Source organism: Condylostylus longicornis, unplaced genomic scaffold (genome assembly GCF_029603195.1).
Source record: "Condylostylus longicornis isolate FDR11 unplaced genomic scaffold, ASM2960319v2 ptg000030l, whole genome shotgun sequence".
Lineage (NCBI taxonomy): Eukaryota > Metazoa > Arthropoda > Insecta > Diptera > Dolichopodidae > Condylostylus > Condylostylus longicornis.
The window spans coordinates 4,690,902-4,718,607 of NW_026577999.1; the positions used below are offsets into that span (position 1 = coordinate 4,690,902).

General features: G+C 23.7%; 4 protein-coding genes across 6 annotated transcripts; 1 reads left to right on the forward strand and 3 right to left on the reverse strand.

Annotated features, from left to right (window-relative positions):
• Positions 1–599: 599 nt before the first annotated feature.
• LOC129607911 (uncharacterized) lies at positions 600–5,786 on the forward strand. Of its 2 annotated transcripts, XM_055519164.1 has the most exons (8): positions 601–801; positions 1,922–2,175; positions 2,281–2,417; positions 3,103–3,260; positions 4,583–4,724; positions 4,794–4,904; positions 4,996–5,218; positions 5,295–5,786. In XM_055519164.1, exons 1-8 carry the CDS (start codon positions 770–772, stop codon positions 5,570–5,572), a joined length of 1,335 nt encoding a protein of 444 aa, XP_055375139.1. In that variant the 5' UTR covers positions 601–769; the 3' UTR covers positions 5,573–5,786. The 2 variants fall into 2 exon arrangements, with proteins under 2 accessions (XP_055375138.1, XP_055375139.1); XM_055519163.1 differs by having other exon boundaries at positions 600–801; positions 1,922–2,417.
• Positions 5,787–6,927: 1,141 nt separating this feature from the next.
• On the reverse strand, positions 6,928–9,129 carry LOC129608030 (vacuolar protein sorting-associated protein 16B). Of its 2 annotated transcripts, none has more exons than XM_055519333.1 (10): positions 8,955–9,129; positions 8,754–8,892; positions 8,455–8,693; positions 8,265–8,401; positions 8,164–8,191; positions 7,962–8,109; positions 7,654–7,904; positions 7,471–7,574; positions 7,234–7,417; positions 6,928–7,174 (listed from the first exon to the last, which is right to left on the reverse strand). In XM_055519333.1, exons 1-10 carry the CDS (start codon positions 9,000–9,002, stop codon positions 7,130–7,132), a joined length of 1,323 nt encoding a protein of 440 aa, XP_055375308.1. In that variant the 5' UTR covers positions 9,003–9,129; the 3' UTR covers positions 6,928–7,129. The 2 variants fall into 2 exon arrangements, with proteins under 2 accessions (XP_055375308.1, XP_055375307.1); XM_055519332.1 differs by having other exon boundaries at positions 8,947–9,129.
• Positions 9,130–11,394: 2,265 nt separating this feature from the next.
• LOC129608115 (transmembrane protein 26) lies at positions 11,395–16,252 on the reverse strand. The gene is made up of 7 exons (XM_055519439.1): positions 16,059–16,252; positions 14,762–15,063; positions 14,501–14,681; positions 13,969–14,206; positions 13,766–13,842; positions 13,376–13,585; positions 11,395–11,566 (listed from the first exon to the last, which is right to left on the reverse strand). The coding sequence occupies exons 1-7, from the start codon at positions 16,250–16,252 to the stop codon at positions 11,395–11,397; spliced, it is 1,374 nt and encodes a 457-aa protein (XP_055375414.1).
• Positions 16,253–23,942: 7,690 nt separating this feature from the next.
• On the reverse strand, positions 23,943–24,722 carry LOC129608116 (enhancer of split mbeta protein-like; the record flags this gene model as incomplete). Its single annotated transcript, XM_055519441.1, has 1 exon — positions 23,943–24,722. A coding segment is annotated over one exon (780 nt), but the record flags the coding sequence as incomplete, so codon positions are not given.
• Between the last annotated feature and the right edge of the window lie 2,984 nt (positions 24,723–27,706).

Genomic DNA, 27,706 nt, shown 5'->3' on the forward strand with positions numbered 1-27,706 from the left:
ATAAATAATATCCGCTATGAATTGAATTATATTTTCTCAAATCTCTTCACACCTTGTCAATATTTTCCAAGTTTTGATATTACTGTGTTTGTGCTCCGTAAAGTAGTGTATATTTTGTTTCAATATTTTTTATTGAGAATGAAGGTTGCGTACAAACATTTAATTTGACTGCGACCACTCGCCATTTGATCAAATATTTGCATTAAAACTTAATAAAAAGAATTATACTAAAACCTTTCTGTTCCGAAATAAAATTTTAAAAAACACATTCGTTATTTTATTAACTGTGTATTTTAATTGAACCTTTTTAATTACTTTAAACTTCACTAGATGTCTCTATGTTTTTTATTTTTCTTTTTTGTCACTCAATGAAAATGTCGCATTGGGAATAAGGAAATTGTTTATTGTTCACAATTCACAATTCACAAATGACATTCAGCCACGTACAATATTTTGAATGAAGAGGAAAAAAAACAGCAGTTTTTGACATACATATTTAGTACAATAATTGTCAATTTCATGTTTTGTTTTTTTATCTCTTTCATCAGACAGCTGTTTTTAGTAATTTTCTTTTGTTTAGTATTTTATATTGGTGTTGGTTGAAAATTTATTTACGTTCTTCTTTATATTTCAGCTTTTAATTAATAATTCTATTTCAGTTTTTAAAACAGGTTTAATTGGAATAGACTAAAATTAATACGGAAAGAAATTAATTAAAATCCCGACGATAAATTAGTATATTAAATAGAATATACATAGTTAAAATAAGATGTCATTTTATATTCTTCAAAAATCTCAGTTGTAAGTAAAAAAAAAAAATTAGAAAATATTTATTTTACTATTGCAGGGTAAAGGGATTTAAAGTCAAATTGTGCTTATTTGGGATCAGCTTCCTGTTCTTTGTTCTTAAATTTTGAGATTACATACTTTTAATATTATTTTGTAAATAGGTTTGTTATTATGTGATGCGTTGTAGATGAAGCAAAAATGACTCATAAAATTGATTAAAAATTAATGTTTTTCTAAAAATTTATAATTTGAATAAATTCTATAAAGTACACATATAAACATAATATGTTTTTTTTCACAGATTCACTGCTAAATTTGGTGAAATTTATTTAAACTTTTACATTAAATAGAATTGATTTGTTATCATCAAAATTAATGACCTCACTTATGATAGAAAATCGGCGGGAAATTCAGTTATAGGATTTAGTGCAAAATAAAATAACATCTATTTTTAAAACTCGAATTTTCTAGAAATTTATATTTAATAAATTTAATTCTTTGATTTGTAATTTTAAGGTCTACTCAGGAGGTATAATTTAATATGCACTTTGCAAATGACCGTGAAAGCAAAATTGTTGAAACTCTTAATGTTATTTATTGCTCTTAATTTGAAAAAGAAAATCTTAAAATTAAATTTATATGAGTTCATTATCAAAATAAACATTTTTCTTTATACTTTTTTTCTTTTTAAAAGCTAGCTGCCTACCTATTTAAATAAAACAAAAATTTAAGGTTACAAGAGTTCTTTAACTTTTTGTTCTGGTCATTCAAAACATTGTTTTATATAAAATAGGAGGGTATATAACAGTATGAAAAATCAAATCTTATTTTAAATGAATAATAATTTTTGAAATTTGATCATTTTTTTTTCTAGTAGACTTATAAACGTTCTATGTATTTATTTTGTTTATGTTTCATTCATTTAAAAAATGTTACATAATTTTATAAAATATATATACATAAGTATAATTCAAATAATGATAAAGTAAGTTTAGATTACGGAGGTAGTAGTTGCAATATCTCTAACGCTTTTTTTTTAGCTTACAGAAGACCTGTTTGTATAATATACATACATATATACATAAAAGAAAATTGTTAGACTTTCATTTTAATTGTATGTTTTTGTTTTTAGTTTAACGAAAGCTTCTCAATTAAAAAAACCACAATGTCAAAGTAAATGGTCAATTAAGTGGACGTTTCGCAAAACCTTATTAGGAAATTCTAATAAAAATAGTTTGGATAGTACGATATCAGTTCAAGCAAATGTAACACGTTCATTTAGTTCATCAAATCAAGGAGGTCTACCAAATGGAAATCAAGGACATCTTTCAAATTCATCTGGTGCAAATACCGGTACTACTACATCATCAACATCCGGAAAAAAAGGTAAATTTAGTAAATTAAAAAGACTCCATTCAAAATGGAGTTGGACAGCTGGTGCTGGTGGTTGGACTATACTATCAATACTCGATTGGTGGTTATTGGCTACAGGTGGCTGGTTTACATGGTCCGGTCTTCTGATGCGATGGACCCCGATCGGTGTTACATTATTTGCAGTTTTAGAATGGCATTTCCACAATCAACGACTTAAAAAAGAGGGGCTACCTTATATAGCATCACCATTTCAAGTAAGTTTACATATAAATTATTTGTGCAAATATATGAATGAATAATGATTTTTACGTTAATTATCTGTAATTTTTCACATTAAATTCATATTTTTTTTTTTACTTTCTTGTAAATACAATAATTATCAATCTGTTTATTTGTATATGCAATACAATTGCTATAGATTTCAATTGACCTTTACAATTAATTAGTCAAAAAGAGCTGAAAAAAAAAATTGATAATGCACTTCCACATAGAAACGGGGTAATGACTATATATGAATAATAATATGCTAATATATATAAGATAAATCTATATGAGACACACGACTATATATTTTAAAATTTTAAAGTTACAATGAACAGAATAAAAGAATTATAATTAAAACAGGACATTATTGAATTTAAAAATGGCAATAAATTCATTTTTAAAATAGAAATGTAAAAAAATTCTGATTATATGGAATGGTAAAATAAATCTAAAATGACTATTAAAATCTTATGGTGTCGTCGGTGGGGCAAAGATTATTAAAAAAAGGAATTTACGTTTTATTTCTTCTGATATAAATTATATTTAAATATTTTATTAATTTGTTTTGATTTAAAATTGCTTTATATTTCTCGTTAAAAATAATAAAAATCCAAATGGAAATATTTCTAGTAAATTATTAATAAAACATTTATTATTTATATTTTATTATTTAAGGCGAATGTTTATTGTTCCCTCCCTCTAAGAATGGTAAGCCGTTGCTGGGGTTGGTTAGCAGATCGTAATGTTCCAGTTTCGCTGCGACCTTATGTATATGGATTATATTCAAAAAAATTTGATGTGCAAATTGAAGAGGCAGAAAATCCAGAATTGAAGTATGTAATAACTTAAAAATTTACTTTAATTGTATAATAGAATGTTGCATGTTTATTTAATATTTTTAACATTTAATTTTCTAACTATTTGAATTTTTAGTTATAAAAATTTCAGCATTGAATCATTTTAAAATTGCATTTTACTTTAAGTTGAATATATGTTTATTATTTAAAACTTAAACATTTTCACTTTACTTCATGTGGACGTTATAATTATTATATGTAGTTTTAGCTCTTTGTTTTTATTTTTTGTATTAATTCATCTATAACAAAAAATTTTATAGGAAACTAAATTGATATGTAAATAGTTTTCTAAGAAATTTATGATAACTTAACTCATAATTTATTTTTAATAACCAAGAATTATGTATTCCATTTACCATTGTCATTTGCAGTAAATAATTGTGTTAAATTTCATTTTTTATAGTTTAAAATCATAATTTTGATTTGTTTAAAATTTATTAGAAAATTCGTCATAAAAATTAGTTTTATTCTAAACTTTTGTAATATTTTGTAAAATTTATTCAATGTGTAGAAAATTTTAATTCTGGTTGAATCGGAAATTTTTGTGTAATATAAAAAAAATTATGATTTTTACTATCTAAAGTCAAATATTAAAAATTTGTATTTTACGTTTTAAATCTCTAATATAAAATTTTTAGCTATTATTTAGGTTTAAATAATGCATCTGATGTAACAAAAAACAATGGATTTAACTACTACTATTATCCTATTTTAGAATCAAAATTAAAATAAAAATTGTAGAATACAGGACTTGGATTCAAAATTGTAAAAATTATAAATATTTAAAATTATTGTATTAGTTAAAGAATTTATTTTATATATCACAGTATTATTTTTATTTTATTAAATTTGAAAAAAATATCAAATAATAATAATTAATATTGCATGCAATAATATTTAATTATTATTATGTTATTATTACGCTTGTATATATTTATTTTTTTTTAATTTAAATTATTAAAACTCAATCAAATTTATTTTCTCAAAAAACCACTAAAAATACTGTTTCCAAAGAAAAATTTAGCGAATTGTAGATTTTAATTTAAATTATTTATGCATGTTTTGGTAGAGATATAAATTTATTTTATAAAAATATTAATTTTAGAAAATTAATAACTACACAAAATATCAATGGTAGAAAAAAAAGAGCACTGTGCAATTAAGCTATAAAAATTTTTAAACAGAAATAATTTACTTCTTATTACGGTTGAAATTTTTATTTCCTTTCCCTCAAAATCTCATATTATCCTTATTTAATACTTTTTTATTTTTCATAATTTAATAAAACAAATATATAGGGATTATCGAAGTTTATCCCAGTTCTTTACAAGATCATTAAAAGAAGGTGTTAGAGTAATTGATAGCCAATCAAATTTAGTTTCTCCTGCTGATGGAAGAGTTTTGCATTTTGGTTCGGCATCGAATTCACAAATAGAACAAGTATAATGAAAATATTAATATAAATTTTTAGAAGAAATATTATTTATGGTTATTAAATTTTATTTGTAGGTAAAAGGCGTTACTTATAGAATTGAATCCTTTTTAGGTCCAGATAATTGGATGGAAAATGGTACTGATACTAATTCATATTTGACAAATATTAAACATGATAAATCAGATGTATGTAATTTAATTTACATTTATATTTAAATTAAAATTTAGTTAATTAAATGTGATTTAATTGTTACAAAATTCATATTTTTTATTACAGAAAACTTCCTTATATCAATGCGTAATTTATTTAGCCCCAGGAGATTATCATAGATTTCATTCACCAACAGAATGGGAGCCAACTTTACGAAGACATTTTCATGGTGAACTATTATCGGTGAATCCGAAAATAGCACAATGGTTACCTGGTTTATTTTGTTTAAATGAACGTGCTACATATATAGGAAAATGGAAATATGGTTTCTTTAGTTTTACAGCTGTTGGTAAGTTTTATCTCAATAATTAAATAATGACTATATATATATATGTATATTAAAATTTATTTTTTAACAAAAATAGGTGCAACAAATGTCGGTTCTGTACAAATCTATTTTGATGAAGATTTAAAAACAAATAAGTATTTAGGAATAAAGCCAGGACATTTAAAAACGAAAACTTATGATGAAATTAAAATATTGAATGCGATAAAATTGAATAAAGGTGATATTGTTGGACAATTTAATATGGGAAGCACAATAGTTTTAATTTTTGAAGCACCAAACAATTTTAAATTTAATCTTCAATCTGGCCAAAAAATACTTGTTGGACAGTCTTTGGGAAGTATAGTACAAGAATAACTAAAGATGACGAATTACATATTTAGTGATTCTCCAATATATTGATGATAAAATATTTGGCTTTGTTTGAAGAGAAACAGAAAAAAAAGCATCCAAATTGTTGACATACATATATATGCACATATGTATATATATATGTATATGTGATCCAAAATATTGAATGAAAGAAAAAAAAAAAACCAAACGATGAAGACTTAATAAATTTTAGTATGAATAATTATTAAAAAATGAAAAAAAAAAATAATATATTTGTGTATGTAGTAAGCGTTAAAAATATTACATGTTCATAAAATCCTAAAATTATTTTACGATCTAATTTTTAAGATAATATTGTTTAATTTGCAAATATTTTGTATATTTTTATAGTTTCATATAAATTCAAGTTTCAATGACTTAACTTCTTGCTTAATATCATTTGGTTTTCTTAAAGTGATTTATATTTAAAATTAACATGAGAAAGTTTTCAAATCAGGATTAGGCAGGGTTTATCTTAAAAATAAAAAAAAATTAGAACTTTACAAATATGCACATATATTCGCCATATTTAAGAAAATTAATTCAAAATTTATTTTGTCAAAAACGTCGATTAATTGCAAATAATAAAATGTAAATGTTTTTTTTTTAACTAGGAAAGTAAATTACAAAAGCTATAATGATATTCTGTCATGTTAATAAATAGTATGTATTATTTTGCAAAAAATGAGTTTATGCACTAAAGAAATTAATTTTAAAATCTTTAAATACTAATTATTTATATGCTAATTTCATCTACTTTCTTCAAATTATATTTTTGTTTCTTTTTATAACAATAGTAGTGCACATTGTACATAGATTTTTTTTTATTATTTTAAGTAACGCCACATAAAAATAGAATGACTGGATTTTAATACAATTTTATAATAATTATATTGTATCAAATGAGTTTTTTTTTAAATGTGAAAAATTAATGATAAATAAACAAAATTTGTTTTAATATATTTTTTTACATAAAAAATTTATAAATATATTATGTGTATGTATTTATAAAACCAGTGGTTTATTTTATTAATTTTTAAAGTTTAAGGTTTAAAAAGGAAGTAAATATGCAATTTTTATTTTAATAAAATGACCATAATTTTACATAAAATTCTTAAAGTGTTGTTGGTTTGTAGTAATATTGAAAAAAGAATTATGCAAGAAAAGTATTTATGATCATCTGTTTGATATATGAATTATGAGTTATGAGTATGATATGTTTGATATCTGTTTGATATATGAGTTGTTTGATATATGAATTTCGAATGTTAAGATATACTATATCATACGAGAGTAATATGAAATTGATCTTTAAACGAAAAAAACTAAATAAAGAACAATTACATTTTTAACAATGTTAACAAATAGTTTTAATGCCATAATACAAAAATATAAATCTATTAACATTTTTATCTTTCATCAAATAATTTAAAATAAAATATCTGTGTTGAAGATAAGCGTATAGAGAGCAGGTTGGTCAAAAATTATATTTTAGTGATTGTGCATTTTTTTTATCGATAATAAATTTTCCTAGGCTTTTGATTATTTTTTCATTAATGGTAAACTTTCTATGGGCCATTTTTTTCCCTAAAAAGAAAAATTGAGTTAATATTGAGATTAAAATTTCTTTTTTGTGTTAAACTTACAACAGATTTTAAAGTATTTTCGCCATAAAAACGTTCTTCGGAACCTTCTGGTAAAGAATTAATATACTTCTGTAGTTCTTCTTTATCTTTTAGAGCAGCAAGAGCATCAATAATTCCCTTTGAACATTTTATTGCTTGTGCTAGTTCTAAACGATCATTTGAATCGTTTACTTTTGCTAAAAAACTGAAAAACAAATTTTTATGTACTTAAAACAGTAATGGTTAAATTTGAGTTACTTTTGTAAAACTGGTGAGGGAGCTTCAAGATCAGCTAATCTCATGATTGCTAAATCTAATGGAATATTAATTTGAAAAGGTTTTGCTATCAAGGATGTCCAACTCTGAAAGATAAAATTTTTTGCAATTTCCACAATTTTTAAAAAAGAAAGAAATAGTTCACTATAATATTATTATATTTACACTCTTTTCAAAGATTTTTTCTAAATCAGGATAAGCTTTAGATTTCCCTCTTTCATTTAATGCTGTCCATTCAAATAAACTACGGCTAATTTTAAAATCATTTATAAATTTAAAAGGATTCGTGCTATCGCTAGAATGAGAATCTTTCCAATTATGCTTTGAACATGCATAATATAATGTTTCTACTGGTGTTTTACCAACCAAATCACTAGACTCCGGAGTCCCTTTAGTTTTTTCCAAAAGTTGCCATTCTGCATTAAAAACAGATTTACATAATTTTTTCATGACATCTTAATAATATTTATTACCAAGGAGATTGATAGCATTACTAACGAATTGAGCTATATGAGGATTAGTACCAGGTTGTGTAAAATAATCACAATAAACTCGTTTTAATTTTTGTCTCTGAATTTGAGGGTCTGAATACATTTTAACAGCGATTTTAAATTGTAACATCTGAAACAAAATATCTTAAGACAAAAATTTTTAAAATTTGATGACAATATTTACAGCAGCATCCAAATCTCGCCCAAGCATTCTTTATGATTTTATATTTGAAAAAAGTCAGAGCTTAATATATTTAATTTATAATTATATTTCAATCAACTTACGACAATATATCTGTAGCTTCATAAATTTTCATTTTAGATTCTAAATAATTTAAATAATGATTTGCAGCATCCGAACGAGTCATTAAAATTTTATTAAACTGCTTTTTATTTAAGGTTTTTTCCAAGAAAATAACAACCTAAAATTTATACTACATGAATTATAAGTCTTAGAAATATATTTTAGACTTACTCCTAAAATGGCACCACCGTTTCCCGTTGCGATTACTTCATCAAGCAAAGCAACTTTTTCTTCTAAAGCTTTATATGGCTCTAACGAACACTTTTTACCAAATAATAATTTTTTCGCTGTTATTTCAGCTGGCGGTGGATGAATACTTTCTTGAATTTTTCTCCTAAGATAACGAAGTTCTTCATCATTTGATATTCCTTTTTTTAACGGTTCAGGATTAAGGGATTGTTCCTCAATTACTAAAATGGTATTTTAATCAACATCTTGAATTTTGTTTCGAAATATGTTAAAATATTTACACATTTTTAAGTTTTCGTCAGAAATAAACTGATTCAATTGAAATTCTTCAGGGGATGCAATACTTTCTTCTGTACTGATTTCTGATACATTATCATCGGCTATCAAGCGGCTCTTTCCAAAAGTTGAAGGCGGTAATAACTATAAATTATTTGGAATTAATTTATTTTATTAATTCATACAAAACATGCTTACGTCATCACTTTCATCAAAACTAAAGGCTTTTGTTGCAGAAGTATTCCAATAGTCATCTTGATCCATTAGATCCACCGTTCTATTATATTTTATTATTTTCAAAAAAGAATTTATTTATATTTGGACGCAATTGTTTTTTTTGTAATTTATAACACAATTTAAAAACAAAACAAATTTACAGGAACATTTATTTACAAAATATCAGCTGATAATATGAAAAAAAAAACAATTAAAAGAACGTCAATTATGTGACGTCTAATTCATAATTTGAGAATTTCCCATTCACAATTACACTGCAAAACGAAAACGAATAAATCAAAGAACTCTCTACTGTCACTGAAAAAATGTTTATTGGTTACAATTATAAAAAATTAATAATGGTACATAATTGAAAACTGTTAAAAGTGTTACGTCACATTACAGTTTTAACATTACAATTATGATTTAAAACAATTCTTTTGTTTTCTTAATTTTTAATTAACATGGAATATTTGTAAAATTCATAAAGTGCCCACGAATTCGTTAAACACCAAGAAAATTATAAATTCAAGAAAATATAGTTTTCCATTTTTCCCGTTTCTTCCTTTCTACTCTCTCGCCAAAAAAAAAATATGTTGCAAATTTGAGACTCTTCTTTCATAATACTCAGAAGATTATAAATTTTTTTGCTATTTATTATTATTTTAACTGTGCGGTCAAAAAATTGCCTGAATTCAGTTCTTATACACATTTTTTTATACTTACCCAAAGCTTTAGTTTTTGTATAAATTTTTCAAAAATCGAAATTATTTTTCAAAATTTCTATAAAAAATTTTTATTAAAAAAATTTAATTTTTATGATATTAATACATACATATAGAATTTTCAGTTTTAGAATAAGTACATATAATTTTGGAAAATAAAATTTAATTTAATTTTAATATTATTATAATAATTTTTAATTTTTTTATGAATTCTACATTTTTTTAATAATTATAATTGGTTTATGATTTATGTACAAATATAAATATATAATTTTTATTAATTTTAAATATTTAGACAAGTATACAAATAATAAATGTTTTTTAAAATTGATATAATAGCATTATATAAAATATAATTTAAAATTAGTGAGTCATTACCTGATATACATATAATACACTATGCTTAAATGCGCCTCTCTTTTCAGTGCTGCAAAAAGCTGACAAAATTTTTCAAAAGTACATTTAAGTTTTTTTCACCTAAATGGGAAAACGCATTTTTTAATTGTTTTAAAATTTTATGTATATAAAATTGTTAGTCGGGGATAACTGTATGTAATTATAATTTTTATAATATAATATAGTCACTTTTAATTTAAAATAAGCTTTAAAAAGTCATGTAATATGCGTTATGTCGTAATTTATACTAAATTTATTATTTTCTATTTACTTTTTAAGTATTTCAAGCATGAAAGTAGTTATGTGTGCATGTATGTGTATCATATTTTGTTAAGTTGACAGACAATAAAATTAGTTGTCGTAATATGTGAACAGCCCCAATATTTATTGATAATTCCTTTTCAAATTTGTTTTAAAATAATTATTTACCTTGACTGAACATACATTATGAAATATATCAATTTAGAGTGTACATTTAAAAACAATACATGCGTTCGAGATTATAGAATGAATTTTCAAAATATTAGCAATAATAATTAATAATTGTCAAAGAATTAGTTTAAATTTTTAGTAAAAAATTATATACCTTTCGTTTAACTGAAAATGTAAGCGACATTTTTAACAAATTTCACATTATGTAAGTGCATATTGTAAATTATAAATACATTTTAAAAATAATTTTAAATTTAAATTCTTTTTAAAAATAGCTATATTTTTATTTATTACAATATATATAATGTATTATTTTATTAAATATGACGACATTTATATTAGTAGTTAATTTACATTCATGATTCAAATTTACAAATAAAGAGAATTTTTTTTTCCAAAAATTCTGCCGTAAATTTCAATTTTTCAATAATATTTTTATTATTGCAAATTACATTTTTTTATAAAATATTTTTTTTTCGTACAATTTCAAATTGATATTAAAAAAGATATTTCAATAGCTTAATGCTCTCAATTATTCAACCACTCAAAATTCATTTCCACTTTTTCTACATAAGCAATAACCAGAACAGCATACATAATTTTTATACACTATTAATGTATATAATTTGTATATGCATTTATCTCTAAAAGTCAGATATTGACAACTCTGTTCCTTTTTTATACATACATATGTATGTATGTATACATATGAGTTGTTCAGTATAATACAATAATCATTTTATTTCACTAATCGGAATCGATCGTACAAAAATCGAATGCAACGAATAAAAATGATTAATATTATAAAAATTTATGTAAATTATAAAATCCCTTTACAATATTCAAATTGTATAAAATTTTTTATAATTGTTTTTTTTTAAGAAGAGCTTGAAGACGAAGAACTGCTACTCGTCGATGAAACTTTTTTCTTCTTCTTTTTTTTCTTTTCATTAATTACTTCATATTTTAAAGATGATGAAGATTCTGTTGTTGTATTGGATTCTTCCATAACAGCATCAAAATGTTTATCCTTTTTCGATGTATATCGTCTAATTATATAATTATACAAAAATATAAACCGAACAAGTTCTTTTAAAGATTTTTTTGCAATCAATGTTTAATTTCTTAAAAATTTTAATGTATAGAATGAATTATGAATATTCAGTTAAACTTTAATATTAATACAATTATATTACGGCTTTTCTTAATTTGTTTTTTTAAATTATTAAAAATTGAATAATTTAATAATTTTATTTTTGTATAGTAAATAAATTCATAATTTATTCTATACATTTAAGAATATGCATGCGCTCGAAATTATCAAGTGATTTTTTCTTAATTGAGTTCTTAAAAATGTAGGAGTGAAATTTTGCAATCTCTAAACTAAATCGATTTTAAAAATTGATTATTGCTACCATAGAGCCCAAAATGTTTATTGGGTTTTTCTGTTACAACACTATCATTTTGATAAAAACGAACGCACGGTTTAATTATAAAAATTTTAATTGTATATTATACTTTCAATGTACACATGAATACAGTTTTGGAATGTTTAGAAATTTATAAATATTAAATATTAAGAGTTGTATTTAAAATAATCAAGTTTACAAGAAATTATTTCAAATTGATTAGTATTAAAAATTAGTTAAAATGCTTTTTTTTCTGTTTGCTTATTTAGTAATTCAGTTATCAATTAACAATAAATACAATATAAATATACAATTGCTCCCTCTGCCAAATAGGCATTAGTGTATTAAGCAACTGGAACTCGTTGAGAAGACAGAGTATTATTATCTCTACGAATTTGGACGTTATTTCTAAATCTGGTGTAAAAATTATGGAAGTATCGCTGGATAGAAGAAATACTGTAAGGATCCAACTCACTAAGCACTTTAAATAAAAATAAAAGCTGCAGAAAATTGTATATACCCTTTAGTGGCAAAATAAGAAAATATAATATAATGGAATAATATAAAACGAGTGTGCTATACCTGTAAAGAAGACCACATGTATTTCTTAAAATTTTGTTTTAGAAGATTTGTAGCCTGTTAACTACTATATCACCACACCGCTGTAACATATGACAAAATAGAATGGATCAAACCATAGCACATTTTAAATTTAATTAAGTGTGAAAGTGAGTTAATACTAAAACTATTGTTCCCAAAAAAAACTAAAATATTATAAGCAAATTATGCTCCATATTACATTTAATAATATCAACACTATTTCTCGGATAAAACAGACTAATATGGTCAGAAAACAGAAATAAATGGTGAAGGAAGTTAGTAAATTATGTATATCATTAATGAAAATCAAGAGTAATAAGTGGCTCAAAGTAGAATAAAAGTATTAATGAGTGCATAAATACAGAACTTTCTTTAACTTGAGCTTTACTTTGGGTTGAATCTTAGTGTATATTTTTTTGCACTTTACAATATTTATTTCATTTAAAAGTTGTCTCAAATTGAATTTTTACACAATTTTTCAATTATTTTAGGTATTTTTTCTTTTAATTCGGATTTATTGTGAGAGATGGTTCTATTAGAGAAGTTTCACTGTATACATGCATACTATGAATATTCGAAAAATTGAATATGTTGCAGCCCTACGACAAAAATTATTTTAACTCAAAAAATTTGTGGTTTTGAAGAAAGCGCGAAATATTGCTCTTAAAAACATCTAAATCAATGAGTGTGTCAAAACACTTAAATTTTAATAAAAACTTTAACAATATGTTTTAAACAGCTCACAGACGAATGGCAATAGTCAATGGACTTTAAAAACTCAAAAACTGAATTTTTTGAGTTAATTAACTTTTAGCGCTAGGATTTGATTTGAAAATATTTTTACCGTACCTGTCATCATCCTTTTTCGATTGTTTTCCTTTCTTTTTAACAACAACAACGGGTTCACTTTCACTATCCGAATTTGAGCTTGCAATATCCAATTTTTTTAATCTTTTATCTTTTTTACGTTTTTGTTTTTCATCTTTTAATTTTATTGAATGTAAATTTTGTGAACTTGCTGTACTATAACCGGTATCTTTACGATTATGCTTTTTATATCTAAGAAATTAAAAAAAGCAGGGATGAACAAAACAAAATTCTATTATTATTTCATTGTTCGGTTGATAATGTTCTTATATTAGCTATTTTTAATTTATTTGTTTTTTTTAAAGTTAGCAATTTCTCAATTTAATTTCTATAATTTATATTTTCTATCATTTTATGTAAATATAAACTAACTTATCTTTCTTAGATTTTCCTTTACGTTCAAATTCATCATCACTATCATCCCGAATAGTTTTCTTATTACTACTACTCTTTTTTTTAACACCATCATTAACTTTACCACCGGATGTTATCATATATATATCTTTATTATTTTGATAATCATCATAATTTTCATTATTATATTTTTTTTTAGATTTTGGAGCATGTTTCATTGCATTTTTTTGTCTTCTAGCTTTCCAATATTCTGAATAGACAACATATAGACGATATAATTGTAATAATATGACCAATGAATTTTTACATGTAAAAAATACATTCATATAATTAATTAAACGATAATGTACAATAATTAGAAGACGGAATGCTAAAAATGGTGCATCTTGTAAAATAACATTTAAAGCAATACCCCAAACATCAATTCCACAACAACAGTCACCGCAACAATCAGTTGGTCTAATATGAAAAAAATAAAATAAAAATTAAAAAATTTTAAATTTTATTTTCATTTCGTTTACTCTTGCTAGTTATGTTATAATTCTGTGGTTACATGCTATAAAACATTGTCAAAATTTGATTATAAGTTTGAAGTTATGAATAAAAAGATACAATAAAGACTTATTTTCGAACAAAATCCAAACCTCGAACATAATTATTTCAAAAACAAATTTCAACAACTTAAGCAGTTTTTCTTCAGGACCACAGAATTTTTATAAAAATATTTATAGGAATTTATAAATTAGAACATACTCATCTGCACCTAAAGATCCACCACCTCTTGGTTTTCTTGATCTAGTTGCTGATAATACAATTGTAAATTGTAATAAACTCCATGACCATATACCAAGTGTTAAAAATACTAATAATTGTTTTTTGGCAATTTCATTATCTTTGTATGAATCAAAAAATTCTATTATATCAGCAGCGGTCCCTTTAAATAAAAATATAATAAATAATTTTTTATTTAAAATAAATTAATTTTTTTCTTGTTTTAATAATATTTTGACTTACCAATATAAACTAGAAGTAATTGTGATAATTGATCTCTAGTTAAATCACCTTTTGGTAATAACCAACGTCCAACAATTAATATTAACATTAAAAATTGTTCAATTAATGTTGTCCATGTTTCAGCATCAACAGCTAATTTTGTTAAATTTGGTGGTAATAAATTACCAAATTGTTTAAAATTTGCTTGAATATCTATATTTTTAACTTCTTCATTACGTAAACGTCTTTCAACTTTATCTAATTCTAATAACCATATTGCTGGTACAACACTCCCCAAATAAAGAAATACTGATGGACAAAACCTAACAGAATTTGAAGTAATACTATTTCTTTTAAATTAAATTTGTCGTATTTGTAATTAGTAAATTTTTTTATTATAATTTTTTGTCTTAATTAAATTGTTGTATATTTTGAATTAAATTTTAAAGTGTTTATTTGAATATTATTAAAATGAAAATTTCAAAAATAAAAATGAAAGCTAGCAAATTTTAATGAATGCTTTCAAATTGAGAGAATTTTATTAATAAAGTAATTCGGTTGACTTCGGAAATGTGAATAGAAACTTAACCTAATTTCAACTTAATCAAAACACATATTTTTTCGGTTAAGAAAATTTTTCGTAAAATCTCAAAACTATACAAATAATAATAAGTCCCCGAAAATTATGCAATATTATTTTATTCAGTCCGGAATAATCTCATTTTTATCGGGAACGTTTTTTTTTTCCTGTAAAAAAATTCGGCAATATTTCGGGAAGAAATGAAATGAAATAAAACAAAATTAAGAAAATAATTAATTTCTTTCAAAAAAATGAAATTAATTATCAACCGCGTTATGTATTTCGGCCTTTCAGCACCTCACCGTTTTTACTGATTAATTTTATTTATGTATCACACCCATTTTTCTGAACTAAACTAATTTTAATCACTTTTTGAACTAAATTGCGTCATTTCATCTCAAAATATTGACTGAATTTGTCAATCTTTCAAAAACAAAGTGAATACAATATGGTGTCTAAATTTTCTAGAAATTTTGAAAAGAAAAAGAAAAAGTTCTTCTCAATTAAAAATTATAATAAATATTATAATGAGCATATGAAACACTGACGTCAAGTGAGGTGAGCAATAACGTATATCAAAATGTAAGTTAATGAAGCCCAATATATTTTTTATTAATAAAATTAATTTTTTCGGAAACCCTTAGAAAAATTTTAAATTTCAAATTTCAAAATTATTTTAAAAAAATAAATAAAAAAAAAATAATATAAAATATTGATTAAAAGAGAAAATATTTTTACCATCTCCATTCTTGATTCTTTTTTATAGCTAATGTAAAAACTCCTTCAATTGCTAATAAACCAATTGGACCGCATAAACACCACCAAATTGGTTCATTTTTATTTTGTGTTACTTGCCATATTGCAATTAAACTATGAGCACTAAATATAATTCGAGTTAAAATTGCTTTAATTGTTGTTATAATTTTCGCCATTTTGTTATTTTAAATGCGATTTTAATTTTTTCTAGATTTTTTTATTTTATTTTTACCTATGTAATTTTAAATTTTTATATGAATTCGTATTTTTATTATCACAATTAATAAATTCTAGAAATTATTTTTTTTAGTATTGGAATTGTAAATAATTTTTGTTTTTGATTTCTTCTTTTTGATTTTTATATAACGTATAAAAAAAAATGGAAGAAAATTTAATTACGCCATTTTGTTGTAATTTTTCTGGTTAAAATTAATTCATTGTTATATAATTTTTCATTTATATTTAAAAGAATAATTAAAATTTTAGATTTTAATCCTAGATTTTTTCAATATAATAGGCTGCATTTTAATTAATTTATTTTTATATGTAATTAGAAATTATTAATTATATTAATGATTATAATTGTATAATATTGTTCAATTATATTTTTATGAAATTAGAATTAAAAAATAGTGAATTTTTTGTTTGCTAAATAATATTTTTTTATATAATTAATGCTACTACCTTGAACATCTAATCAAAACTGATTGATTTAACTAAAAAAAACTTCAATGTTCTTAAAGTAAAATAAAAAAATATTCTTAAATTTTTACTTTTCTTCGTTTGTTTTTTGTGATTTTTCAATTAAAATCATTATATATGTATAATACTCGTATCCTATTATAGGGATATGTTTAAATTGATTGTGTAGTCCTTGCTTGTTAAACAAAAAAAAAGAAAAAAAAATACAAAAAATGTCGATATGTTGACCTCATCGCTACATTTAATTTACAGATATAATTTTTTTTTTATATTTTTCGCCAGTTATAAATTTTGAAAATAACGATATCCGCCCTATTTGAAAGACACATTTCCATATACAAACGTTTCGAATGTGATTTACATTCTATATAGAATTATTTGTTTTTGTTATATATGGGGAAAAACCTCTACCTTAGTCAAGGATTTTTATGTTTTTAAAGATTTTTAACAATGAAAAAAAAAAATAAAATTCCTTATATGCAACGTTCTATTGCGATTTTCTCTTCTCTTTTCTATTTTTTGTTGCTTTTTCATTTTATTTAAACTTATAATGCTTATTTCATTAATAAAAATACAAAAGTCATCATTTCTATTAAAAATTCCAATAACTATATACAATCATAAAAATGGTTATAATTGGAAAATGGAGACAAAATGGAGTATTGTTTACGTTACATAAAAATATTGTTAAATGATCGAAAAAATTTTAACAAGGTAAGAAAATTCAAGAAAAATCATACGATTTTTGTATGATTTTTTTATTATAACATTTATATATACATATATTATGTTATATAAATATATATTGTGTGTATATTATGTGTAATATAGTAGTATATTATGTGCATATAAAGAATATATTCACCTTCGTATTTTAATTTATACTTATACACATATGCTTGTACCTATGTACTATTTAAAATAAGGGTACAAGTACAATTTTTAAAATTAAATTGTACGAAATTTTTTCACAACTCCAAGTAAAGTTTTTAATAAGTTAGATGAGATGATGAGGATTTTACTGTTATAAATTACCATTTAAATGACTGATTCCTCTGAATTTATTCTATATTTAAGTTACCGAGAGTCAACTATGAGTGCTGGTAATGAGAATTTTTTCTAGAAAAATAATTTTTAAACTGAGGTTAATTTAACTGAGATAATTTATTTAAACTTTCTGGAAATGGACTATTAAAATACGAACGGATTTGGCCATTTTTAGTATACAGATTTCTAACAAAGATGTCTTCTTGGAAACGGTGGGGAACAACAGTGGCTTGTTGGTAAAAATCAAATTGCGAGATACAGAATCAAAAATATAGAAAATAATTTGGGAAAATTTTGAAAATATTCAAAAAATAAATATATGGGTGCTATGAAATTCAAATTTGTACTCAATAATTTTCGTAACAAAAAAATATTTCAATTATTTTATATATAGAGTATCAATGCTTTTAGAGTACTCGTATTTATACTAACTAATATTATATAAGCCTAATATTTCTCAAATTTTTTCCAAGTGATTTAAGGGCTTCTTAAGCCTTTTGAATTATAAATTTCGTTCTTAAGTTCCCGTTATATGTTTTTCAATTTGAATTTTATTTGAATTCCAAAATAATTGTAGTTTTTATGAAGAAATTTCTTTCTATAAAACGAATATATTTTCATTAGAAGAATAATAGTAATTTGTGAGCTCGTATAATTATTAGTAAGAATAAAGATGAACAATATTAACAGTGAGTAGCACTTTTCCCCTGATCAACTAAATAACAATGATGTTTTAAAAAATTCGTCATCATCTTTAATTGATAACCTACCAAGATCATATATTGAAAAAAAATTGCATACTTTTTGGAGCAAAACAAATTAAAAGCTTTGTTTCATCCGAAAAGTATGCAATAGCACGATTGTTTTCAAAAACTATGCTAAAAATTTAAAATGCAAAAAGTAAACCGTGTTTAAGATAATGGTTAATTTCAGTGGTCATTTTGAAATGGTAATGCATCTTAATGCTATTTCACGATAATAATAGAAAAAATCGGTACTTACTTTGACTGCGTTTTCGGAATTTAAAAAAAATATTTGTTGTTTCAATACAATAAATGTGGCCAAAATATGGTATTTTTAGAACACTGAGTAGTTTTTGAAGGGGTTGATATGCGTAAAAATTTTATTCTGAAGAAATAGAAGAATCAAACTGATAGATTAACAGACGGACGGATTGGTTTTGTTCGAAAATTGCTAAAATATTCTCCTTAATATTGATATGTAGGTAAAAATTGGCGAGAAAAATAAAAAACCACGATTTTTATATTATAAAAACATTTTTATTAAATCACAAAAACCATCGTAAACTGCAAAACAATATTCTATTTTTTTTTTTTTTGTTGCTGTTTTTCTTTGTATTTTTTTTTTATTTATATCGAAAGGTAAACCAATACTCTACTTAAAAAAAGAAAAATTTAATAAGAAACGTTTTACTATTATTGGAACTTTCCAAAGTATTTCGCAACTCTATAAATTTATATAACGTATGTATTACTTAGACGATAAGAATTCTATTATAGAAGACCACTATGACAATTAGGTCGTCCTTATAATGTTTATGAAATGAAAATGAATAGAAACTTAATTTTCATCGCATTAATATAGGAACATTAAAATGTTACCAATAATTGGAAATTGTTTAACTTAAAAATAACAAAAAAAAGAAGAAGAAGAAAGATATAAAGATTGAAAATTATATTCAATACCATAGTATATAGTGCAAGAAGAAAAAAGAACAACAATAATAATAAGAAAAAAAGGATACACAAAACGATGGACACGTATTTCCTTTAACAGGAAAATACGCTGTAATTCTTTTATTTTATTTTTCTTTTTTCATATAAAACAATATTTAGTGACAATGTTGTGATTTTAAGTGCTGTGGGAGGGTTCCATTCATTCAGAAAAAAAAAAAAAATTAAAGAATTGAAGACTTGTTATAAAAAATTTTTAGGGGAACAATTTTTTACAAGTAGAAATTTGAGATTTTTATTTTTTTTTTTTTTCTTTTCACTAAAAAATTTCACAATTTATATAGGTGCAGCTATCAACAAAATGAGTCAACAAAATCTTTATAGAAATGAAAATTTCTTTTCAAAATAATTTTCTTCAGTTTTATTTTTCTACATTAATTTGTTAGACAAATGAAATGAATTTCATTTTATTACGATTAATATGGTTTTATAGTTGAAAAGAAAGTTCAAGGAATTTCGGTTTGAACATATTGGAAAATCATGTTCTTACACTTGTATTTCATGATTTTTTTAAATCATATGATTTCTGAAGAACAATTTTTTTTTTTTTTAAATTTTGTGCAATATTTAAGGAGTTTTCCAAATAATTTCAACAAATTGATATAGATTGTTGGTACTGCTTGTGGCAGTATACAAAATATTGCAGATGGAGTGGAAGAATTTTTGTTAAAAATCCTGGCTTGCATTTGCTTCGTCTTGTTTCGTTTTGTAATCTATATTCCGTACTGAGAGCAAATAACAATGTTTTTTCAAAAAAAGCAAAACGCTCTATAATTTGTGATGAAAAATCTTTTAAAGTTTCGGTGTAAGGACTAAAAAAAACCAGGAGTTTATGATGTCTGATTTAAGACTTCAAATGATTTTTTTTTTTAATTTATTAAAAAATTCAATATTTCAAAAATTTTTGAAAAATTTATTCCGTAATTAACAATATTTAGTGGCTGAACAGCGAAACAGTTGTAAATCAAAATTTTCTTTTTTTATCCTTCCAAACACATGCGTTACTTCAAACCTTATACAAATCAAGTTCAATTTGAAAAAATTGGAAATCATTTTCAAAATATAATGTCGGGAAACTCCTTTAGTATCACGTATACATAGATGATTTAATAAAACAAAAATTAAATCGAACGCCAAATTATTAAGGATTGTAAAAATTGAGGTTAATATAGTTGGACATTTTACTACAGGATGAAATGAGAAGCATTTTTATATTATTATATGTGTTTGTTTAAAATATTTTACTACATACCTATATACACAAGTCCAAGGTCAAAAAATTCAAAAACCCAAAAATAAAAAAAATAAAATCATTTTTAGCTTGGTCATTGGGTATGATGTCAATGATACAAGCGAATGTACTTGTAATAAAGACATTAATTTTGCTAATACAGCGTTGGGTTCTAAATTTTAGTATTTTTTGAATCAAAATATTTAGTGATTAAATTAAAAATTATAAAAATTTTATATTAAACAGACTTTATTAATTTATAAAGGCATGACTAGTAATGGATGATTTTATTCTATATTTATTCTTAAGGATGTGGCAACTTAAGAAATAATACTCAAATTGCAAATAAAGTAATAGCGGAGCACATCAACACTCATATGTACACATACATAACACAACCAAACTATTTTTACTAGAATCTTCTATAAATAGTTGACTATAAGACGATAAAATAATATCGAAGGTACTTTTTTTATATACAAAATTCTATATTGAAGACCATGCAGAAATCTGATTTTATTATCTTTTATTTTTTTTAATTAAAAGAACAATCTATATGTTGGATATAAGAAGCGTCATCAAAATTATTTTTTAACGTATGTAATGTACAATAAATTTATTTTGAAGCTCTTTCGCAGTAAACTTGTAATAATTTTTTAAATGAATAGATATGAAAAGAGAACAGATGATAATTTTCGGTTATACGAGTATCAAAAATCTTGCTTATAATTACCGTGTCCAGTACTGATTGTATACAATGAGGCGAAAATTGTGATTATACGATATTAGCTTTCATTTGTTGAATTCTCAAGAGAAATGCTAGAAGAAATAAATACAGCTATACCTTCGTTATTTTCAACTGAGCCTTAAAAGTTAAACTTTGAGTACGATCTGATTTTGTTCTTTTGTTGTCCGTTTGTTCGATACTGTTTTGAATTTAATTTTATAATCATAAAATTTTGTAAGGCAAAACATTGTGTGCAAAATATACCTTATAATTGAAGGTACAATAATAAATAAATTTTAATAAAAAAAAATTTTTTGAAGGTATACAAATTGATGCAAAATTTTTTTTCGATAAAAGCAAAAAAAAAAAACCAAAACAAATTTTTCAATTTTATTATTTTCTTCTCTTCTTATACACACAATAATTGTCAAATATCGCAATATGTATATATGTGTAATTGTGCACAAATAAATACTTACATAAAATAAAGGACATCTGTTGTAAAATCTTTGCTTATTAAATTTTTATGAGGACATTAAACTGTATATACACTTTATCAGTACTTGTCATTCATTATAATGAAAAAGAATGAATTCAATTGAGTGCAAAAAGAAAAAAAAATTTAAAAATTAAAAATATGTTTAAAATATTTTAAAAAATATGATTTTTTTATTATGTCACTCTTGAAAAATTATTTAATTAGGATGTCATTTTAAATTAATAAATCATATGAGTGGTGAAAATTTAAGTGTGTGGAAAATATGTGACTTTTTTCAATGTCATTTTTTTTCATCATAGAATTTTATGATTTAAATTGGCGCATATGAATGACAGAACACCTAATTAACGGACTGAAATAATATTAGACTCACAAAAATTTAAAAAAAAATCTGTAACAAATTGTTAGTCGGTCTTATTTGACTCACTAATTTTTTTCTCTTATTTCTCTTTCTTCACATCTGGTGGTAGCATCGAACCATTGTATTGTTTTGTTATTGCACCATGTTGTGGGACATTCTCTTGATTTTTGCTCATGTGGCGCTGTTAACATAAATAATTTTGATTGATTCGAACGCCGCATCTATATTTTCTTTCTTAATTATTAAAATAATAAATAATAATTCGGCACCGTATGTGGCCCGATTTCGCAGAAAGGTTTCGCTCCAAGAAAAGGTGAGCTAGCCTCCATTTCCACCGTTGACCTCTTAATTTTTTTCCATACTCACATATTAGGCTCCCGGCACAGTATGAATAGGTTGTATGAATCCATTTACCTGCATCTATTCGTTGAGCTTCTGAAGACAGCCCCACAATGCCAAGGAAGATACTGATAATGAATTCAACGTTCTGATGGCAGTTTGACTGTCCCCATTTTAAATCTCATCGCAATGTTTTAATGTATACCCCCCCACAATTATTTTCTAATATATTTTAATATTATTTCATTAAATATTAAATAATAATCATAAACTAAAACCCTTTTTTTCGTTCGATATTATTAAAAATTCATCATTAACTGCACGTATACATTGTTTTGCCCAATCATTTAAATAATTTAACTACATATGCTTTACGACCCCTTCCTGAAATTCAATATGTTTTGAATTTCAAATAAGAAATGTGTGCCAAAATATGCACTTTAAAGCACAATTCATTTTAAACAAATGTTTTCATTTTCGAAAATATCGACATAAGATTGTTTACAATAGATTTTTTCATACATATTTATTTGATTAGGGTTTAAAAGAATTTCGAAGAGGTGGTAAATTTGTTTACGAGTAGAACGAAAACTAAAAATTATTTTAATTAAAAATCTAATAAAATAATAAAAAAAATTTTTTCTATTTTAACAATTTTAAAATTTTAATATACTTTTTATTAGTTTTAATTTTACATTTTTCTAATAATTAATTATAAAATCTAAATTTTAAAGTACAAGTTTTCTATTTTTTTTTTCTATTACTTTTTTTTACGGTTTTTTGCGTGAATAAAAAACATCAATCACAGCGAATAAAATCACAGTTGTTTTATTAGTTGTTGCTGTTGTTATCTATTTCATTCATACACACACAAATTCTTTGTGTATAACAACCATAACATAAATTGTGATATTGCAACCCCTTACAAAATGCAGATAGCATTCCCTTTTCGACATAAAATGTTGTCCTTTCACTATATTTTTTATTAAATCACAATTAGTCATGCTTATGTCCTGTTTTTTTTTTTTACTTTTCAGTGAAGAAGATTGTTTTCATTTATGCCAATATTGAAAAGTAATATATGCCATCATCTGTTATTGTTCTCATAATATGGTTTAATATTATGCCGTTATACCATGTAAAATGTTTACCATTTACTGTGTATAATATTTAAATTCCATGTTTGTTAAAATCTAATTCAATAATTCACCATGGTCTCCAAACATTTTCTTTATTACAATTATTATTAAAATTAGAATTATTGTAATTGGTGTTCATTGAAAAGTTATTTTTAGTAGTGTTGTAACTATATTGTGAATTGTAATCAACTAATTTTGATGATGATGATAATGAATCTTCACTTAGTGTTGGTGATGATAAATTGCTATGGTAACCAGATGATACAGGACTTAAAGCTGATGTATTTATTGATATTGGACTAAATGATCGCTGTTGACGATATGATTCTTGTGGTTTTTGTTGATTGTAATAATATGATTTTTGATGTCCTGACGATAATTCTAATTGATTTATATTAGATGTTGTGGCACTAGCTGTGATAGTAGATGTTGGTGTTGTTGTCGGAATTGTTAAACTATTCAATTTATATCCAAGATGACTCATTAATTGTATTCCGAATTTTGTATCGACACCACGTGTTGTTGCCAAAATTTTTGATATTTCATTTGCTGCATAAATGTAACCATTACGAAAACTTTCCTTAATATTTTCTTTATTATCGGTTTTTGTTTGTTTTAAAATATTATTTTGTTTTTCATTTGCTTTAATTTTATGTAAATATTCCACAGTATGTTCAAGTATATCAGCTTTTTCTAATTTTAAAATATGTTCGTCATCTTCTTTCATACATTCAATAATTAAATCCTTTAATTGATCCAAACATTTATTAATTCTTGCACGACGTTTACGTTCAAGCATTGGTTTCATTACTTTACGATATTGTTGAGTTTTTGAAATTTTTGATGATTCCATTTTTGTTTTTTTAATTTAATAAAAATTGAAAATTTTTAAAAAATATTTTTATTATAAAAATTTTTCTCTTTATAACCAATGTTAACTCGGTGATCGTTTGTTAACGAATGATGTTAGTACTGAAATATTCTCTCCTTTATATACTCACCGAATGTACTCGCACACATATTTCGTTTCAATATTTTTATTTTTTATTTTTTTTTGTTTTTGTTATCCTTAAACACATGCAACTAAGTACTATAGAAAAATGCCTTTTATAAAAATCATGGGAAAATATTTTTTTTTTTCTCGTAAAAGGAATTTTTCTAATTGAATGCATCCTGTCTGAAATTTAGTATTGTACGCACATATGTATAGGTTAAATTTTTTTCTCTTTGTCCTTTTTGTTATGTCTGTATGTATATAACGTATGTATTTAGGTATGTAATAAAATATTTGTAGAACATGAGTGCATGTAGTGCATGAAATGGAAATACCATAATATATTAAAGCATTGTTATTTAATACAAGTTTAAAGGATATTTTGTGATAGGTGATGGAAGTTTTGATATTTTTTGCTTTAGTTTTTACTTTATTAGCTTCTGTATTTGTTTTTTTTTTTTTGCAGTATATGCTGTTTAAGTGAACTATGAAATATTAAAAGGTAATGTGAAGGAAAAAAGGTGTAAATGAAATTAGTAATAACATTTATTGACAAATAAAAAAAAATGTTGAATTAAATATTAAATATACGTTTTCATAAAAATAAAATTTAAGTCCTCTTTTTCCGGCTTATACAATTAAGATGAGCATTATTAGTTTAATTCGATAATTCAGTTTGAATTTAATTATTGTAAATTTAGTCATGAGTTGTAAGAATATTTGGTCTATATTAGTTATTAATCCTGAGAACGTACTATAGTAGGCTTCTAATTATCCAGTATTTTCAAATAAAAATATTCTGACAAATTTAGTAGCCACATATGAACAGGTATATGATGAAATTTTAAGAAAAATTACTTAATACACAAAGCTAAAGCTCAAATTCAGCTCAAATATACTTATAAGATTATAATTTCATGATAAAGATCTAATATAAAATCCTTTTTAAGAATTGTATAAGACAGATGCAGAGTCAAATTGCACAATGGGACGAACAAAATTTTTTGTTGCAGCTTAGAACTTATTGTTTATATTACGTAAGGCAAGACTATTAAATTAAAATCATCATATTTTGGCGATTGTAATATTGCGTTATAAATTTTTAGCTCCTGCACTTGTTTTTTTTGGTTTGCATTATTTACATTCGTATTCATGTGTGCATTGTTCAAACAGTGATTTTTTATATGTATGTATACTAAACCAATTATGGGGGGGGGGGGGGGGGAGATTACAAAATTCTGTGAAAATTCTTGAAAAAATTTTACATTAATTATAAAAGCTTTAATTTTCTACAAAATTTTTTTATTAAAATCGAATAATCTGCTTTAATTTTCATAATCCAAAAATTGTGCCATTATAATCTAGTATGTATGTATGTATACATTATAGCGAAAACGTTATGATAAAGGACTAAATTCGTAATATTATAATAAAAACAAAAGTAAGTTAATTTCTTTTGTTAATTTTACATACAACTGATGATAGTATAACTACCAACAATTAAAAGAATTGAAAAACTCAGCATGAAATAAATGCTATGTATATGAGCGCATACTTTAAAACTGATCCGAATTAATATACAAACCAAAACCTTATACCCATTGCATATTATTCTATTTTTTTTTTTTTTTGAACAATATGTTACCTTATTATAAATTGTAAACATAAAGTACACGTATATATATGATTCGAGTATTTAATAAAACATGCATACATACACAAACGCACATGTATAATATTCTATCCTTATTCCTTTTCATTATTTTTATATTATTGTCCTTATTCACAATATTATATAAGGGTATACAATATATACATTTCCATAAAGCGTATACCTTTTTTTTTCTATAAATTATTTTCTTTTTATTTGATATTTGAACCTTTTATAAGCGTCAATATAATATGAGATTCTTGGCTCGTGGGAAACTTGGATGAAGTGAGTTTCCCACAAGTCTAAGACACATGGCCTTTTTTTTTTTAGTTTTCTTCTTATTATTGTTGCTTTTTTTTATTTTTATTTTGTTAATTTAGCTCTTAATATCTTTAGCAACCTTTAAGGAACAGAAGAAAATAAAAAAATAATAAATTTAAAGACAAAAAAAAAATGTGAATTAAATGCAGCTGTCGTTTTTTTATCCTAATTTTTTTCATTTTGTATTTACTTGAAAAATTCCTTAAGTCAGGATTCAATTTTTGTGCTTCTTGTTCTTTTGGAATACTTGAATATTACAAAGTTTTTTTTTTTATTTTTGTTTCTTATTGTACACATTGTACTTTGATAATGATGATGACGAAGATATCCCGAGTTTGAGATTACATTTATGGAATGCCAATTTTTTCTTTTTATTTGTTGCTTTATTTTGGATATTATTGTATGCAAGTGTTTTGTTATTCCCAGGATAATGTTAAGGAGATGACAAAAATGAAAAGTAAATTTTTTTTTTGTCTGATTTGGTTGTTGTTGTAATCGCCTTTGGTTACTTGTCCTTTTTGGTATGTTTTTGTATTACAAACGTTCATACGAATGCATTTTTTTCTCTATATTTGTTTTGCTCATTTTTGGTCATTTTTATTATGATTAGTCTTCCTTTTTTTACAAATAAAATTCTTTTAAAAATTTTTTTTTGATTTTGCATATAAGTTTTATCATAATGTTACAATTTTTTTTTTTTGATAAATTCCCAGGTAGCATTTTTATTTTTAATACTAGATTAATATAATAATGTTTAATGAATGTGTGAGCATTAAAGCCTGTATGAATGTTTTTGGAACAATAATAATAAAAACTTAGACAATTTTGTGTTGAATCGGGTATTTTCGGGTAATTTTTGGACTTT

Bases quoted from the DNA above. Each gene is read 5' to 3' on its own strand.
- LOC129607911 (XM_055519163.1), top strand. From the start codon at position 770: ATGTCATTTTATATTCTTCAAAAATCTCAGTT. The intron at 802-1,921 runs GTAAGTAAAAAA...TTTTGTTTTTAG, and splicing joins ATTCTTCAAAAATCTCAGTT to TTTAACGAAAGCTTCTCAAT. The intron at 5,219-5,294 runs GTAAGTTTTATC...TAACAAAAATAG, and splicing joins CTTTAGTTTTACAGCTGTTG to GTGCAACAAATGTCGGTTCT.
- LOC129608030 (XM_055519332.1), bottom strand. From the start codon at position 9,012: ATGGATCAAGATGACTATTGGAATACTTCTGCAACAAAAGCCTTTAGT. The intron at 7,905-7,961 runs GTAATAAATATT...TTTTTAATGCAG, and splicing joins TAATGCTATCAATCTCCTTG to AATGGCAACTTTTGGAAAAA. The intron at 7,418-7,470 runs GTAACTCAAATT...TTTGTTTTTCAG, and splicing joins CCCTCACCAGTTTTACAAAA to TTTTTTAGCAAAAGTAAACG.
- LOC129608115 (XM_055519439.1), bottom strand. From the start codon at position 16,252: ATGGCGAAAATTATAACAACAATTAAAGCAATTTTAACTCGAATTATA. The intron at 14,682-14,761 runs GTAAGTCAAAAT...TTTTATTTAAAG, and splicing joins ATTACTTCTAGTTTATATTG to GGACCGCTGCTGATATAATA. The intron at 11,567-13,375 runs GTACGGTAAAAA...TTATATAATTAG, and splicing joins TCGAAAAAGGATGATGACAG to ACGATATACATCGAAAAAGG.